This window comes from Scomber japonicus, chromosome 23 (genome assembly GCF_027409825.1).
Source record: "Scomber japonicus isolate fScoJap1 chromosome 23, fScoJap1.pri, whole genome shotgun sequence".
NCBI lineage: Eukaryota > Metazoa > Chordata > Actinopteri > Scombriformes > Scombridae > Scomber > Scomber japonicus.
The window spans coordinates 19,542,590-19,556,934 of NC_070600.1; the positions used below are offsets into that span (position 1 = coordinate 19,542,590).

The 14,345-nt window shown below is 38.5% G+C and overlaps 1 protein-coding gene across 3 annotated transcripts in view; it reads left to right on the forward strand.

Annotated features, from left to right (window-relative positions):
• Window positions 1-14,345, forward strand: part of LOC128385366 (ankyrin repeat and BTB/POZ domain-containing protein 3-A) — a 198,104-nt gene that overhangs the window by 166,049 nt on the left and 17,710 nt on the right. For all 3 annotated transcript variants that reach the window (XM_053344235.1, XM_053344233.1, XM_053344234.1), the window contains 3 exons: window positions 160-367; window positions 7,484-7,636; window positions 9,982-10,147. In XM_053344235.1, coding sequence (XP_053200210.1) covers window positions 160-367; window positions 7,484-7,636; window positions 9,982-10,147 — 527 coding nt within the window. The remainder of the gene's footprint in view (window positions 1-159; window positions 368-7,483; window positions 7,637-9,981; window positions 10,148-14,345) is intronic.

The following is a 14,345-nucleotide window of genomic DNA, read 5'->3' on the forward strand; positions in this document are numbered from 1 at the left end:
GCGTAGGACTCAGTTGTAATGGCTCGATCCTCCTATTCAGTGTAGTACACAATGTTATTATTTCATCTTTTCAATGGATCTCCATGTGTGTCACTTTTATTCATCATATAATGTTAATTTATTCCATGTTCTTTCCTCATATATAAATCAATCCTCCAGGTGATTTGGTGTCCCGGGCCATGCATCACCTGCAGCCACTGCACATCAAGAACCCCAGCAATGGGACTCCAGTCCACCAGAAGACCAACACCACAGTACACTGGGAGCCCGAGGCCCTCTACACCCTGTGTTACTTCATGCACTGCCCACAGATGGAATGGGAGAACCCAAATGTTGAACCCTCCAAAATCACCTTACATACTGAGAGGTGAGTCCAACAGCAGACCTGGAAATGATGCTGCTTTCACATTTCTGTTTTAGTCAATATCCAGGAACAGGTTGCCTAAAAGTTGACACTATTAACTTTGTCATCTTACATGTTAAGTTTGATATCTGCATTTCCCACTAGAAGGTAGCATCACTGGTGGAGTTCTTGAATTGTAAGCAAGAAAACAGGGAAGATGAGGATGACATTAAAATTGAAAACGTGTGTGAAAGCAGAGATATTATGTTACGGTTAAGAACAAATGAATCACTAGTTTTATTGTTTTAGTTTAAGTTAAAAGTCATTCAGTGGAGACAAAAGCTGTTATCCAATTCAGTAATTGGATCCTGCAATGGATGCAACCCTTTAATGGCGATTCCTGAGCCTCCTTCCCACTACTTGTGCATACAGGCATTTTATTTGAACTGATCAAGTCAAATAGTTTAAAGGAAAATACACTTAAACATGTATTAAATAGAGTCGGAGTATGAGTGGTTACATTTCTCACCAGCACATAATGCCAAATAAAACTTACTTCAGTCACACTCTCTCTTTCCATCCTGCAGTGGTTTTTCCATTGGTCTATTTCATGGCATGTATGTACCAGTGATTGCAGCTAACTGAAACAGTAATACCTGGTAAATATGAAAGAGTCACAGGATATTTCCCACCTGTACAATCACCTGAACGCCCCATTAAACAATCGACCATGTGCACAATGAATTGAAGGGCCTCAAAGGTTTGAGACTTGCTAAAGACGTTACCATTACTCAGCTGCCTTTTAAATGGTGCAGGCCTTGTCAGCAGCTAATGACATATTCACTATTCATAATCAGACTTTGGAGTGTGTTCCAAAAAAGCCAAAAAATGATCCTTTTTGACCTGAAATCCTTCTTTGTCGTTCAATTTTGCCAATTAGCTAACTTGCACACTATGATATGTGCTCCTTTTCCTCCACTCATCAGGGTTTAAATCAAGCACTGAGATGATTTCTGTCTCTGAGAAATGTTTGTGTAAGTTAAAATCCAATCTCTTGATACATCTATCACCCACATTTCTGGCACACGGTGCACACTGTGAAAGCACTGCATTTAGCAGGAGCTCACTCCAAAAGCTTTCCATCTTGATATGGAGACACATATATCCTTTCAACCATATTGCCGCTGTCAGTTAGTAGTACACAACAGCTAGAATGATTTCAGCTGCTGTAAAGGTTAGACTTCCCTACTTTCTTGCACAAGTTTTTTGCTCCACAAGCGATCCCTGCAAGATGCTGCGTGGGCTGGTCAGTGCTGACACTCCCTTAGGCGTTGAGCAGATTGATGGGAACCAGGGGGACTTCACTTGGATGGACAGATGGACAGATATTCCAACATCTTTCCTCTACTCTGACGAGATAAAACTTCATCCTGATGACCCTGGGGAGCGTAAGGAATGTCAGATAGAGTGACATGTCAGCAGGCTCCCGGGTCCCCAGAGAGAAAATTCTCTATTTAGCATTCTGCTGAAAGGTTGAAGACAAGTAGAGAAGGCCTGAATAACACACAGCATGATAAAGAGGAGACAGAAAATGACTAAATGAGATAAAATAATCTCTTTAGGGTTGTTTTGTGAAGGTTTCAGATAAGCGCCTGTGAGGTAAGTTGCTGAAATGAATTTTACACCGAACAATAAAATATCTACCTGAAGCTAAATTAGCCTTAAACAAATGATTTACAGTTAAGCTTCTTTATTTAACTCACACTGACCCTTTATTCAGCCCCTCAGTTCAGCCTCTGTTTGAATCAGGCTGTCCCTTTAAGGCCCCCCACCCCGCCCCCCGCCGAAGAGCCCAATCTGTTCTTATTAGCAAGTTCTTGAAAAGTGCCCTCCGAGAGACTCCCTCTGGCTCTGGAGGCACATTATAGTACTACTCAAAATGTCAACTTCTCAAATACATTCACACATTTTTGAAATATGAGGCTTGACCATGCAAAAACCTTAGCAGCAATAGACGTCTGTTTATGCATATGACAACCTGACGTCAGCTCCTTGGCTTGATAGAAAATAATGTTGTAAACAAAGCTTTAAGGGCACATTGAAGGCAAGGAGCATTTCTATATATGCTAACCTCAAGTATTCAACATAATATATAACAGTGTATAAATAACAGAAACCACCCAAAGCATGTTATGTCCCCTTTAAAAAAGTACCAGAACTTGTTATATTCAATATTTTTGGCCCAAACATTAACTCCAGAAGAGGAATGGTTACACTGGCAGCTCTGGGTTTGGTTGTCGCTGTAGGCTTGCTGTCTGTATCGATGGATAACATTACCCTCAGTGTTTTCATTCCAGTCTGGGCCTCCCGCTTTTTCAAACCTAGAACAGTAAATATGTCTTTCAGGGAGTAGACATCAGTAAAGAGCACAAGCACTAAGAAAAGGGAGGAGGTCTGAATTGTCACATTAGTCAGCCCAACTGCTAAACAGCAGCGAAGGGTTCAACTGTTCAAGTGTAAAAACAAGGGTGGTGTGGCTGTGGAATGAGAAACTGATGCACACAAAATGTAGAAGAGTCAAACACAGCATGTCAATATGTGAAAGCTGCTGCCTTGATTAAACATGTGCTCACAGCAAATTTACAGAAGGACCAAGAAGCTGCATGCATGGCAAACATAACAGCCTCAAATGGTTTCTCTCTGCTGGGTCTGTGGTTCTGTTTGAAATCCTTTTTTCTTTTTTTGAGAAATGATGGTTGCCAGAGGGTCCTGAGGAAGAAAAGCTCCAAAGGGATCTTTTCTGATGGACTCGTAATATAATTTAACTGACTATATAATAGAATTAGCCCATTTAATTTGATGTTTTAAGGTTTTCTAACATGCATCTCAGACTTCTTCATGGTTTTTTTAAAGGCCTTAAAGGAAAATAGTCTGTTTTATTATCATCTAAACTGGGATCTGGTTAGTTAGAATTACTCAGATGTCGACCATAATTAATGTTTCTTGCAGAATAAGTACTTCTGTTGTTAAAAAAAAAACCTAAATAGAGAAGTTCATGAAAAGGGCATTGTCATGATGGCTACAAACAGATCCAGCACTATATCAAGCACTAATATCTTCTTCGTGAGAATCTCGTGAAAACCACTTTTAAAGTGTGTACTATCTACCAGTGGCCTGCTTTGAGGGATAGGTCAGGCACTGCAAAAAGCTCATATTATCCATGTCCCAAGGTTTTTCTGTTTGTCATTAGTTTGCTAATGTAGAGCAGAGAAAAGGACAATTTCCATGAGCCTAAGAGGATAATTATTATTAATGAGTAGGATGTACTGAAGGCACAGAGCCAGGGGATGAGCTCGTAATCATCATTTAGATATATTCTTTATCCAGGCCAGGAGAACCATGAACTTTTATTTTGTCTTTTATCATAGTAAATCGTGGCAACATGAAACAATAACACTGCATCTGACGAGATATCCAGTGTTTTTCAATTAATGTTTGATAGATGATCATTTCAGTACAACAGGTAAATTATATATACCTATACCTATATAGATATAGATAGCCGAGCAACTGGCTGGGGGTTGAAGCTAAGAGTCAATGCAGACTAATGCTTGAAAGCAGCTGACATTGTCACTTATTTTGATTAATTCCTTCTGTGTTGGTAACAAGATATATTCTAATTAAATATATAATATAATATATTCAATTATAAATTAAATATATCCTAAACTAATTAAAAAGTTCCGCCTGTCTGGTTTATTTACTATGTTATTTTTCAATTATTGGTTAATAACCCAGCGGTGACTATTAAATATTTAATGGTAAGAAATTGTAAATATACTGAAACACACACCTGCTGTGAGCATGTAATAGTTTTACTTTGATGTTCTCACTGAGTGTCGTCACTCTTCGGCTACTTATGGGTGTTATGATGCTACGCTAACATCCAACATGGGCAGTAAAGCAAGAATAATTACTAAATTAATACAACATACAGATTAAGTATATAACATTTATAATATATGAATAAAATGCAGCAGAAGGTTTCATGCCTCCTGTATTGAAAACACAATGAACACCTCGAACATTAAGGGAGATTTCAGCTAACGTAGCATCATGACCAACATCCCATTTTCACACAAAAGGGTAAATTAGCTTTGAGACCATGAAAAAAGCTTTTAAATAAGAAGGAGTAAAAAAGTGATTCCACTATTCTTCTGACTGACTTGAAAAGAGACTAAAGAAAAGGATAAGAGCTTCATTACCAGTTTTTCTGTCGGGGGTTTTCTTTCTAGGTTCACATTGTGGTGTAAAATTAATGCGACTGAATATCCAAGGAGGGTTGAATCAAGGGCAACTGGACTTGTACTGTAGTTGTAGATACATGAAGACGTTTCGCTTATTCAGCTCTAAATGACTGGCGGGGAAATCCCTGTGGAGTTGTTGTAAAGGTCATTGGTACCACTTGGTTCGTTAGCGCTGCTGTTGTAACAATAGTCGTTGGAGTCACTTGATGCCAGGTGTTAACGAGAACAGCGAGGAGCACTAACGAACAAAGTGCCAGTCAGTAAGAAATGAAGAAACATCTCCAATGAGTCTTCAAGTATTTACAACCAAGTCCTGTTGCCTCCAATTCAACCCTCCTCTTATAACCATGACCTGGACGACCGAGAATCTTCACAAAAAAAACGTGACAGACTAGATAAAACAGCACTAAGGCTGCGTTCAGACTGCAGGCAAATCTGATTCAAATCTGATTCAAATCTGGTTCCTTCTCAGATCCGATTTTTAGGCCTGACTGTCCACACTGTTTTCAGCAAGTGTCCAAATCGGATTTGAACCTACCTCCCAAAGGTGGTTTCGATCTGGTTTGGTTTTGATTCTGTTCAGACTTCATAAGAGACATCTGGTTCCAACCTAGACTGGCTAAAAATCGGATTTTGGCTTGCAGTCTGAACGCAGCCTAACACCTTTCTAAAGAAGCAAATAAAGTACTTATCTTGCACTTATCGTAAACACATGACTGACTGACTGACATCTTTCCCTGAGTTTTGGCAGTCACAGCTTGCCCCGGTGGAGCTCGGTGCTGATTGCTGGGAGATGTACTGAGTCTCGGTTTGTAATTCAATCCTCCGGGGACGGACTAAGCGCAGCGCAGCGGGACCTGAGTCCTGAATCACAATATGGTTTCAGGGTGGTTCACGTCAAACAAGTGCAGAAGCTGTGCAGTCCCTCAGCACCTACTGCTGCTACTGTAGATGTGAAAGTTATCACAGTCAGAGAAATAATATATTGTCCTCTAAAATAGCAATTTCCTACTAGCAACATATCAGCCTGTTAGCCTTTGTTTTTCATTATGAGCTAGTACCCAGAGTTTAAAAAAAATACATGCCAACACCTAAAGCTCAGTAATTTATATGTTGCTTCTTTTTTTTTCAATCTGTACAAAAAAAAGAGGTAAAAAATTACAGCTTTCAGTGTTATAGGGAGTTATGTGCTGTAACTATTTCTTAGCTAACTGCAACAAAAAAAAGCTAATTTATCACTTTGTCCGAAATGTCAAACTATGCATTTAATGACTTTCCCAGTGTGACCGCGCCTTGCTTTTCCACCTCAGTGTAACTGTATATTTACTGAGGAGAAAATGTGCTACCATCACAGGAAAAAAAAGCTAAATTTCGGCTGTTGTTTGGACTGGTGATCATATATGCTTCCTAGCTAATAGTTAAATGACAAGATCAAGCTATAACAATCATGACTTTGCATAAATGTGTTAACTTGCAGGTTTTATGTTATACTTAATGTTTCAGTTTCTGTACTTGTTGCAGTAATTAGCTCGTTTTAGAGTTGGATTAGAGGGTATCATTTTTAAATTTGGACAGAGCCAATTTTGTTGTTTGCTTCCTGTTCCTATGCTAAGCTGAGCTAATGCCCTCCTAGCGCCAGATCCATATTAAGCACACAGAAAAGAAAGTGGTATTGATATTCTCATCTAACTCTCTGCAAGAAAAGGGGAACAAGTCTCAAACTGTTCCTGTAATCTAGTAATGTGTGTCTTTTGTCAGGAAGGTTCATGAAAGCTTGTTAAATGTTCCTTATTTGTGCTTTTCGCTATTACTCAGTGCAGCCTGACAAAATGAAAATATATGTATATTCTGAGGACAACAACTCATTCAGATAGGGGGGCTAATATAAAAGGGTTAACTATCTGATAAATGAGTGACCTGAATTTGCCTGCTGTTGCACCGTAGAGGAGAAGAAAATATAGAGAGGACAGATACAAAGCATGAATGTGTGTACGTGAGACAGAGAGATTAGATGATTTACAGGTTATGTGATTAGAGACTACACACACACACACACACTAGTCCTGGAGATAAATTATGAAACATGAACCTGTCAAACAGGCAAGACCCATTACTGATTTTGATTAAAGAAGGTAATAACAGCATTTAGGGAGGTTGCAGCATCTATATCTCTTTCTGTTCGAGACTATCTTAGATTTAAATTATGAATATTGATTTGGTGTAGCTGCCTTTTTACTTATCTGTAAGGGCATCTTTAATTAGAAAAGTTTGTGGATATCAGTGTAAGACCAGAGTCTCTATTAAGTGATTTATGTGAAAGGTGAATAAAGTGCACCGAGTATGATGAAACCCAGCAACGGATCTTAAAGGATTAGGCGATGTTGTCAGTTTGAAAAATTCATTTTGACACAGAAAGGTCACATTAATCATATTAGTGGATATTTATAGGGGCTAGAACAATCTGATCTGTGTATTTGCATTTTTTAAATGGAACAAATGAAGTTTACTGTTATTGTGGATTGTGACATTTTAAAGATTGTAAAATATTATATAAATAGATCTTTTTTCTTGTCTTTTTCTGTCTTTATATTTCTTACTTTCATACAGCCTGATTATTGTAATAATTTTTCTTTTTTTTATCTTTTGCATTCCTCATTCATACAGTATATGTTATTTGTTATTTGTACTATATGTTTGGTATTATTTATATTTTTATTTATGTTGTTTTTTACTGTATCCTTCTATTTGTTCATGCCTGTGGGAAGTAAAACATTTCTTGCTTAATTACAACATTTAACATGAATACACAAATTCTGTCTCTCTCTCCCCGAAGGCCGTTCCTGGTACTTCCTCCGCTGATGGAGTGGATCCGGGTGGCGGTCGCCCACACTGAACATCGGCGAAGCTTCTCCGTGGACAGCGATGATGTGAGGCAGGCTGCCAGGCTGCTGCTACCCGGTGTGGACTGTGAACCGCGACAGATAAAGTAAGGATTTAATAACGATAAAAGAGGTTTAATGCAATAAGCAAGCTGCTCTACAGAGGCAGAAATAAAGCTTAATGGAAGAACTTACGGTTTGCAACCATTTACAACACCTGTAATACAAAAAATATGCAGAGTCTCTGCTGGCAGGTGGGATTCCCTCTTGGTTTCACAAGTGTTATATCACCATAAATTTTTGTCCATAACTTAGCTCAGCTCAAAACTCTCTCAGGCCATAAAAAAGATCCAACTATGTACACAGCTGTTCAAATCATCAGTAAAACTTTCAAAGAGATCGTCGAGCCTTGCCATCTATTCGATTATAAGTTACAATAATATGCATTTTATGAAAGCCAGAGATCCAAACTGTCATCATTAAGAGAGAGTACATGAGATTGAGTCAAAAAATTATGTATAACTAAATAAAACATGAGCACAAAACTAAAGAAAAATGTAGTTTCCACATAATTACATTTGCATATTATTGCATGCTCTTTAGAAAATTAGAAAACCATGCTGATTTGGTCAGCAAACATCCATTAGGATCATTTACTGAATGCTGTGGATGCTTTACATATGGCATTGTCAGTCCGTCGGTCCACCACAACAGCTATTGCCATGAAATTAGGTATAGATAGGCTATCCTTGGTGCCCAGAGGACGGATCATAACGACATTAGTGATCCCCTGACTTTTTATCTAACACCATCAGCTTACCCAGTGAAATATCTCATGTGGAATGGCACAAGACATTGATGGTTAACAGTTAATGTTTTCTCTGTTGAGACGTTTCTTCTAGCACTACTAGTCCGTTGAACTTTGTAGATTTGAGAGAAATGTCTCAAACACTGTTGGATGGATTATCAAGAAATTTGGTGTATTTTTGGTGCACTCAACATTTCATTGACGCTAATGCCATCACCTGGTCAAAATGTTATTATTTAAACAATTATTCTGGTTTATTTAAGACTGGCTGTTTCTTGAAAATGTGCCCATTGTGCTGACTTGGCACTGGCCAACTCTGTTATAGAGGATCTGGGAAGCGAGGACTGACATAAAATGATGTATAGTGGGGCAAGCTGCACTAGCCTCCTATAGCTTTCCAAACAAAAATGATTTTTACATTAATAACTTTGTCTCTGGGGCCAAATTTAAATTCACCCCTTTGCAGTATATATACGTTTATATGTAAGTATAGCTTATGATCAAACACCTCCAAAAATGACATTACCATCAGTATTAGCTGTACTTGTAAATGTCAGCTAATTAGCATGGTAACATTCTGAATTAAGTTGATGATAGTGGTAAACATTATACTTTCTAAACATTAGTCATTGCGAGTATGTTAGTATTCTGACATTAGCATTTAGCTCAAAGCAGTGCTTAAAATATCTAATAGCTGCTTGCAGAGTCTTGGTAAATTACAATGTCTAATTTAAAGGTTTGCTCGTGAGATTTGGAAGATACTACATGTAGTGTGTCTGTCCATCTTTCATCTGGACAGCAGCAATCTGCTAGCTGTGTGAGTTGGGTATGAATACATCTTCCATCTGCATTTAAGTGTCTTTTTACTCAGAACTGTTTCCCTTCACTGGATCGTCATAGCTAGCCATCTTATTCTTCTGCTTTCTTATCATCCATCTCTTTCTTTTGGCTCATGATTTTTCACTGAATGTTTTTTTCTGTCTTTCTTGTTTTCTCTCCAGTGCCTCCCTCTTTCTGTTATCTCATTGATAAACACACTGCAGCAGTCACGATGCCATGCGTACAGCTGCTCAGTCACTAATTTTGAGTTGTTGTCAGTGGGTTAAGTGTATTATCACCTTTCAAATACTTGCAGAGGAATAATAAATGAAACACTATGAGGTGTGAATTGCCAATTAACATCTGTTTATATCTGTCAGATATAATTGTCACATAATATCGGACAAACATCATGAAAAGGTTCCTTTGTGACCCCGTAGAAACGTCAGCATGACAGCTGCATGCAGCTTGGATTAAGAGGCTTTACCGGAGACATGAATGAGTAATAATGAGTCACAGTGAAGGTTTTACCTGAAGTAAAGCCACTTTAGTAAATGAAGAAAGTGCAGAAGCAGAAGTGAGCTATGAAAAATGAAATGTTGACAAATGCAAACATTAGTCAATTGACTTTGAAAGCAGACAGCTTGAAATTAAGTTATAAAATCACAGTTAATTTTATAATACTGAGAGTTCAAGTTGTGAAAAGAACTTGTTTTCAATTTGCTCCAGTGTGCTGCGGAGATGTATATCCACAGATCTCAAAATCAATTTCTGAGATAAGCTCCCATTTAATCACAGTAATGGATCTGCCATTTTCATCCGCAGAGCCGAGGATTGTTTCTGTGCCACCAGAAAGCTGGACGCAGCCTCCACGGAGGCCAAGTTCCTGCAGGATCTCGGCTTCAGGATGCTGAACTGCGGGCGGACGGATCTGGTCAAGCAGGCCGTGAACCTGCTGGGTCCTGATGGCATTAACAGCATGAGCGAACAGGTCCGGCACTTAACACACACACCTACACCTACACGTATACACTGAATTAACATCACACACCTACACACGCATTGTGGAGAGTGATGCACAATGAATTATGAATTTCTAACAAGTAATACCTGGCAAACCATCACAGCTGACACACATGCTGGGTGCAGGCTGCTCCCTATGTGCTGCATTTTTATGCCTTGATGCAACTTCATTTTCTTCAAATTCACATCATTTTCTTTGTGTCTTTCTATTTGGGATACAAATGAATACATGTATTAATTGCACATTAGGCAATGTATACATAATTGTTCATATTTTTTGCACAAATATTTAAAGTCCATTGAGGATTGACACCTGTTTTTCTTAAGCATCAAATGTAATTAAAGTGACCTGCTAGGATCAAAGCAGCATGATTTTCCATGATGCAAATTTGCCAAACATGCAATAGGCTAGAAACAGTGAAGCATTTTAAAAGTTTGATATCCAGCGAGGTTTGTTCTTGACTTCAAGGTTTGACTGATGTTGCACAGGTGTTATTTTTACCTCACAATCCAAAGTATGACTCAGTAGAAGAGTAGATGAGCAGAAGTTCAGGACACTCTCAGACAGGTGTGCAAGAAATAGCTCTATTTTTCTTTGTAGACACCTCAAACCAACGTTATTGTGATCGAGACCTCCTTTTATGGCATGTATAATGTTTTTTTTAAAGGACATGCCCGGAAATGTTCTATATTTCTCTTATTGTCAACAAATCTCATGTGCAGAGCCAAACCGACAATGAACTGACCCTACTCATCAGTATTGTGTGTGCATCCAAAGCCGGATATATCTTATATCCCTCTGTGCCGTTATTGTCCAACTACTATTAAAAACATGTCAGTGCTGCACGGAGCTCCAAAGACTAATAACAGCGATCACGTTTTCAGTCTCCAGTTGTATGTAAGGCAGACGCCGATGTGCATGCACAGGCACACAGTTACATTTACAGAGCTTCACTACCTTTCAGTGCTACTACGCCTTTTTACTCTGTGCTGAAGATATTTACAATGTAGGTATAGTACGACAAGCCGCTTCTAAACAAACTATTGTAACCTTAATTTTCGCAATATAAGAAGAAACAAAGTGCAACAGTGTGGCTTATTGATGGGTTTTTAATTGTTTTTGGATAACAACAGAGGTCTACAGCACAGAGATATGAGATATATACACACATTGTTGGTTTGGCTCTGCACATAAGATTTATTGTCAATAAGAAAAATATAGAAACTCTCTTAATGAGCCATGTTTTTGCCAATTGCCTTCTCATTTTCGATCATACACACATTTAAAATCAACTTCAAATCCAGCTGGACCCATTTAAATACCAATATATGCTAAACTTGTTAAACTAATCTTATACATTTATGTCCTAGGAGAATAAATAGCAGTAGAAAACAACTGATAGTTCTAACAACGTCTGATATAAATGCACTTACACATACAAATACAGATATTTATGTGAAATAAACATACCGATCGTCTCTTTGTGTCACACCCTCATTGTTTATCTAAAACGTGAAGAAGAAAGGAGTGATCTGTTGTCCCGATACTGCAGCACCTCTCCTGCCCTGTGCTTTGATGGGTTCGGTTTGACCAAACAGTCGATATTGCAGCCTTACTGCATCTAAGTGTTAGTGTCATTTGGGATTTTCTTCCTCCCCCAGTCAATGGAAATATTGGTTATTCCTTGCGCTGCTAAGTGGAAGCTAATAGTGCAATCAGATGTTCTTTAGTCAGATGTTTTGCCTAGTTAAGTTTAATTTAGAAACTTGGCAGGTGCCAACTATGATACTCTAAAGATATCCAGATATGTAGGATTTTATTTTTACAAGCCCTTTTTTTACTGTTTTTGGCTCTAATATAATTCTACATGTCATAAAAGCATATTTTATGTTATCCAACAGATCTTGCAGGTTGATTCATGCAACATTCAGTCATATCATTTGACTGGAGCACACCTGAATTATTTACCGGCCCTTGTAAATACGACAAATTGTATTGACTGACACGTTTCCTCCTCAGTTGTCACATAAATAACAAGCCGCTGTGACATACAGAGTTTTATTTCCTTGTAAAACCAGCCAAATGATGCAAGGGATCAGACAGCTTTACAGGAGTAATAAAGTAAAAAGCTGCGTTCTGTCATCACGGCCGAGAGGCATTTGAACTCATCATGATCATCATCAGGGTTCGTCGTTTAGCGCCCTTTAGCTGTCTGCTGATTAAGTAGATTGGAGTCCAGGAAATATTTAAGAATGAATCACCACGAAGGGATTTCAGTCTTCAACATTAAGTGCTGTGGTGTGTTATGAGCGAGTCGTAAAAGGCCTTTGTTGAACACGACGGCGCAGATCAGACATCAGAAATAATAGGTTTTGCGTCAGTCCAGGTAGTCTGATCTCGCCGCCTGGTTTACAGTTAACTTATTTTGTTATTTTTTTTCTCTTACACACCACTTTGCAACAACATCTCCATGAAGTATTAGCTTCATCCTGCAACTTGGAGCATAATGTGTGTGGGTGTATTAGGCTCAAGAGAGTGCTCTCTGCATATTGTGGCATGTAGAGATTTAAGATTATATTCAGTGCTTCACAACCCACCTGTCGATCTCGTTTTAAAAGACACAGTCAGGCAGTAATGATTATGTCTGGGAAATTAGAACCTGCAAGCAAGCTATTGAAATTTCTCTGATTGATGGGGAGGTAATGAGCGCTGAGTAGTTTATGACTACAGAGTATATTTTAGTGCAATCTGTAGGCATGGTGCTGAAAGCAGTGAACTAACAAAAACTCACATATGGCCCCTTAGTGGTTCCCCAATGACAAAGTGGTGATTTAAAGAACATTATTTAAAGAAAGACCTGGAGACTAAATGATTGGGCTGGTTTCCTGTTGAATTAATGGGAACAGCTCCTGTTGAGCTCCTTAAAGAACTCTTAATCGTCTCTTGAGGACCTCCTACTTAAACTTTTCTTTTTATTGTATAGTTGAAAGAAATAACCCAAGAAGCTGCTTTTGCGATCCAGTTTCATGTGTTTCAGCTGGATATGATAATGAAGTAACATGCTGAACACTAACAGGCTAGCATAGTGCTGTTTCTTTGATAAATGAATGGATTTTGAGGATATAATGTTTTTTTCTTTTCTGCTGGATCAACCAATCACCATGGTTACCCATAAGACAGGTTTCTGAGTATGCCCGCAAACACATCTACGTGTAACTTTGGAGAACAACAATTTTGGCCTTGTTTGGTTGTTAAATCCTACAAAATCGGATCAACAACAAATCATAAACAAGACAGCACTCAGATCAAGCACCAGAGCTTTTGGTACAGATTAAATAATTCAGGAGTCTTTGTACGATTATTTAAATGGAGACTGAAGGCGAATCCGGCATGCATGAGGCCCAGACCCAAGACATTCACTCTATTCATACAACCTAAAGCTTGTGGTCAATTAACAGTTTCCAGTCCACCTAACCTGAAGGTGTTTGGATTGTGGGAGGAAAGTGGATGCCCTCGATGACAGAAAAGCCTTGTTGATCGGAAACTGACCCTGAATCTTTTTTTGCTCTGAAGTAACAGTGCTAACCAATAAACCTTAAAGTTTTGCTTGCCTGGAAATCACATTGTTTGAAAGGATAAGGCTGGTGATATTTTTCCTTTTTCCCATCCTCAATAAATCCCACAAAAAGGCCAAAACCCACAGTGGATTGGGTCCATTTCTCAATTATCCAAGTTCCAAGGATACATTGAATACTGTACTGTATATTAAATAACATACAGCTTGTAAAACCCTTTGAGGCACATTTTGTGGGCTGTATAAATACATTTTATTTGACTTGACTCAATACTTTCCAACATCCCAACCTTGTCTGTGGCATTCAGCTCTAATCCAAGTAACAAATGAAAAGTTTCATAGTGATTTTCCCTCCTTCCTGTTTCTCAAAGGGGGTTAAATAGTGCATTCATTAGGAAGTATTTTCAGCCACAGATTTGGTGCTTTAGTGAGTATTTCTGGCAGCTGGACAGTGTATGTAGGATTGAGTCCAAGTATACTACAGTGTGTATGTTTGTGATAATGAACAAACAAACAAGTCACCCAGTGCAACAGCTTGGCTCAAAACAATGGAGTTTTATGGCACAGAGGAGTATCAGGCTTTGTGTGCAG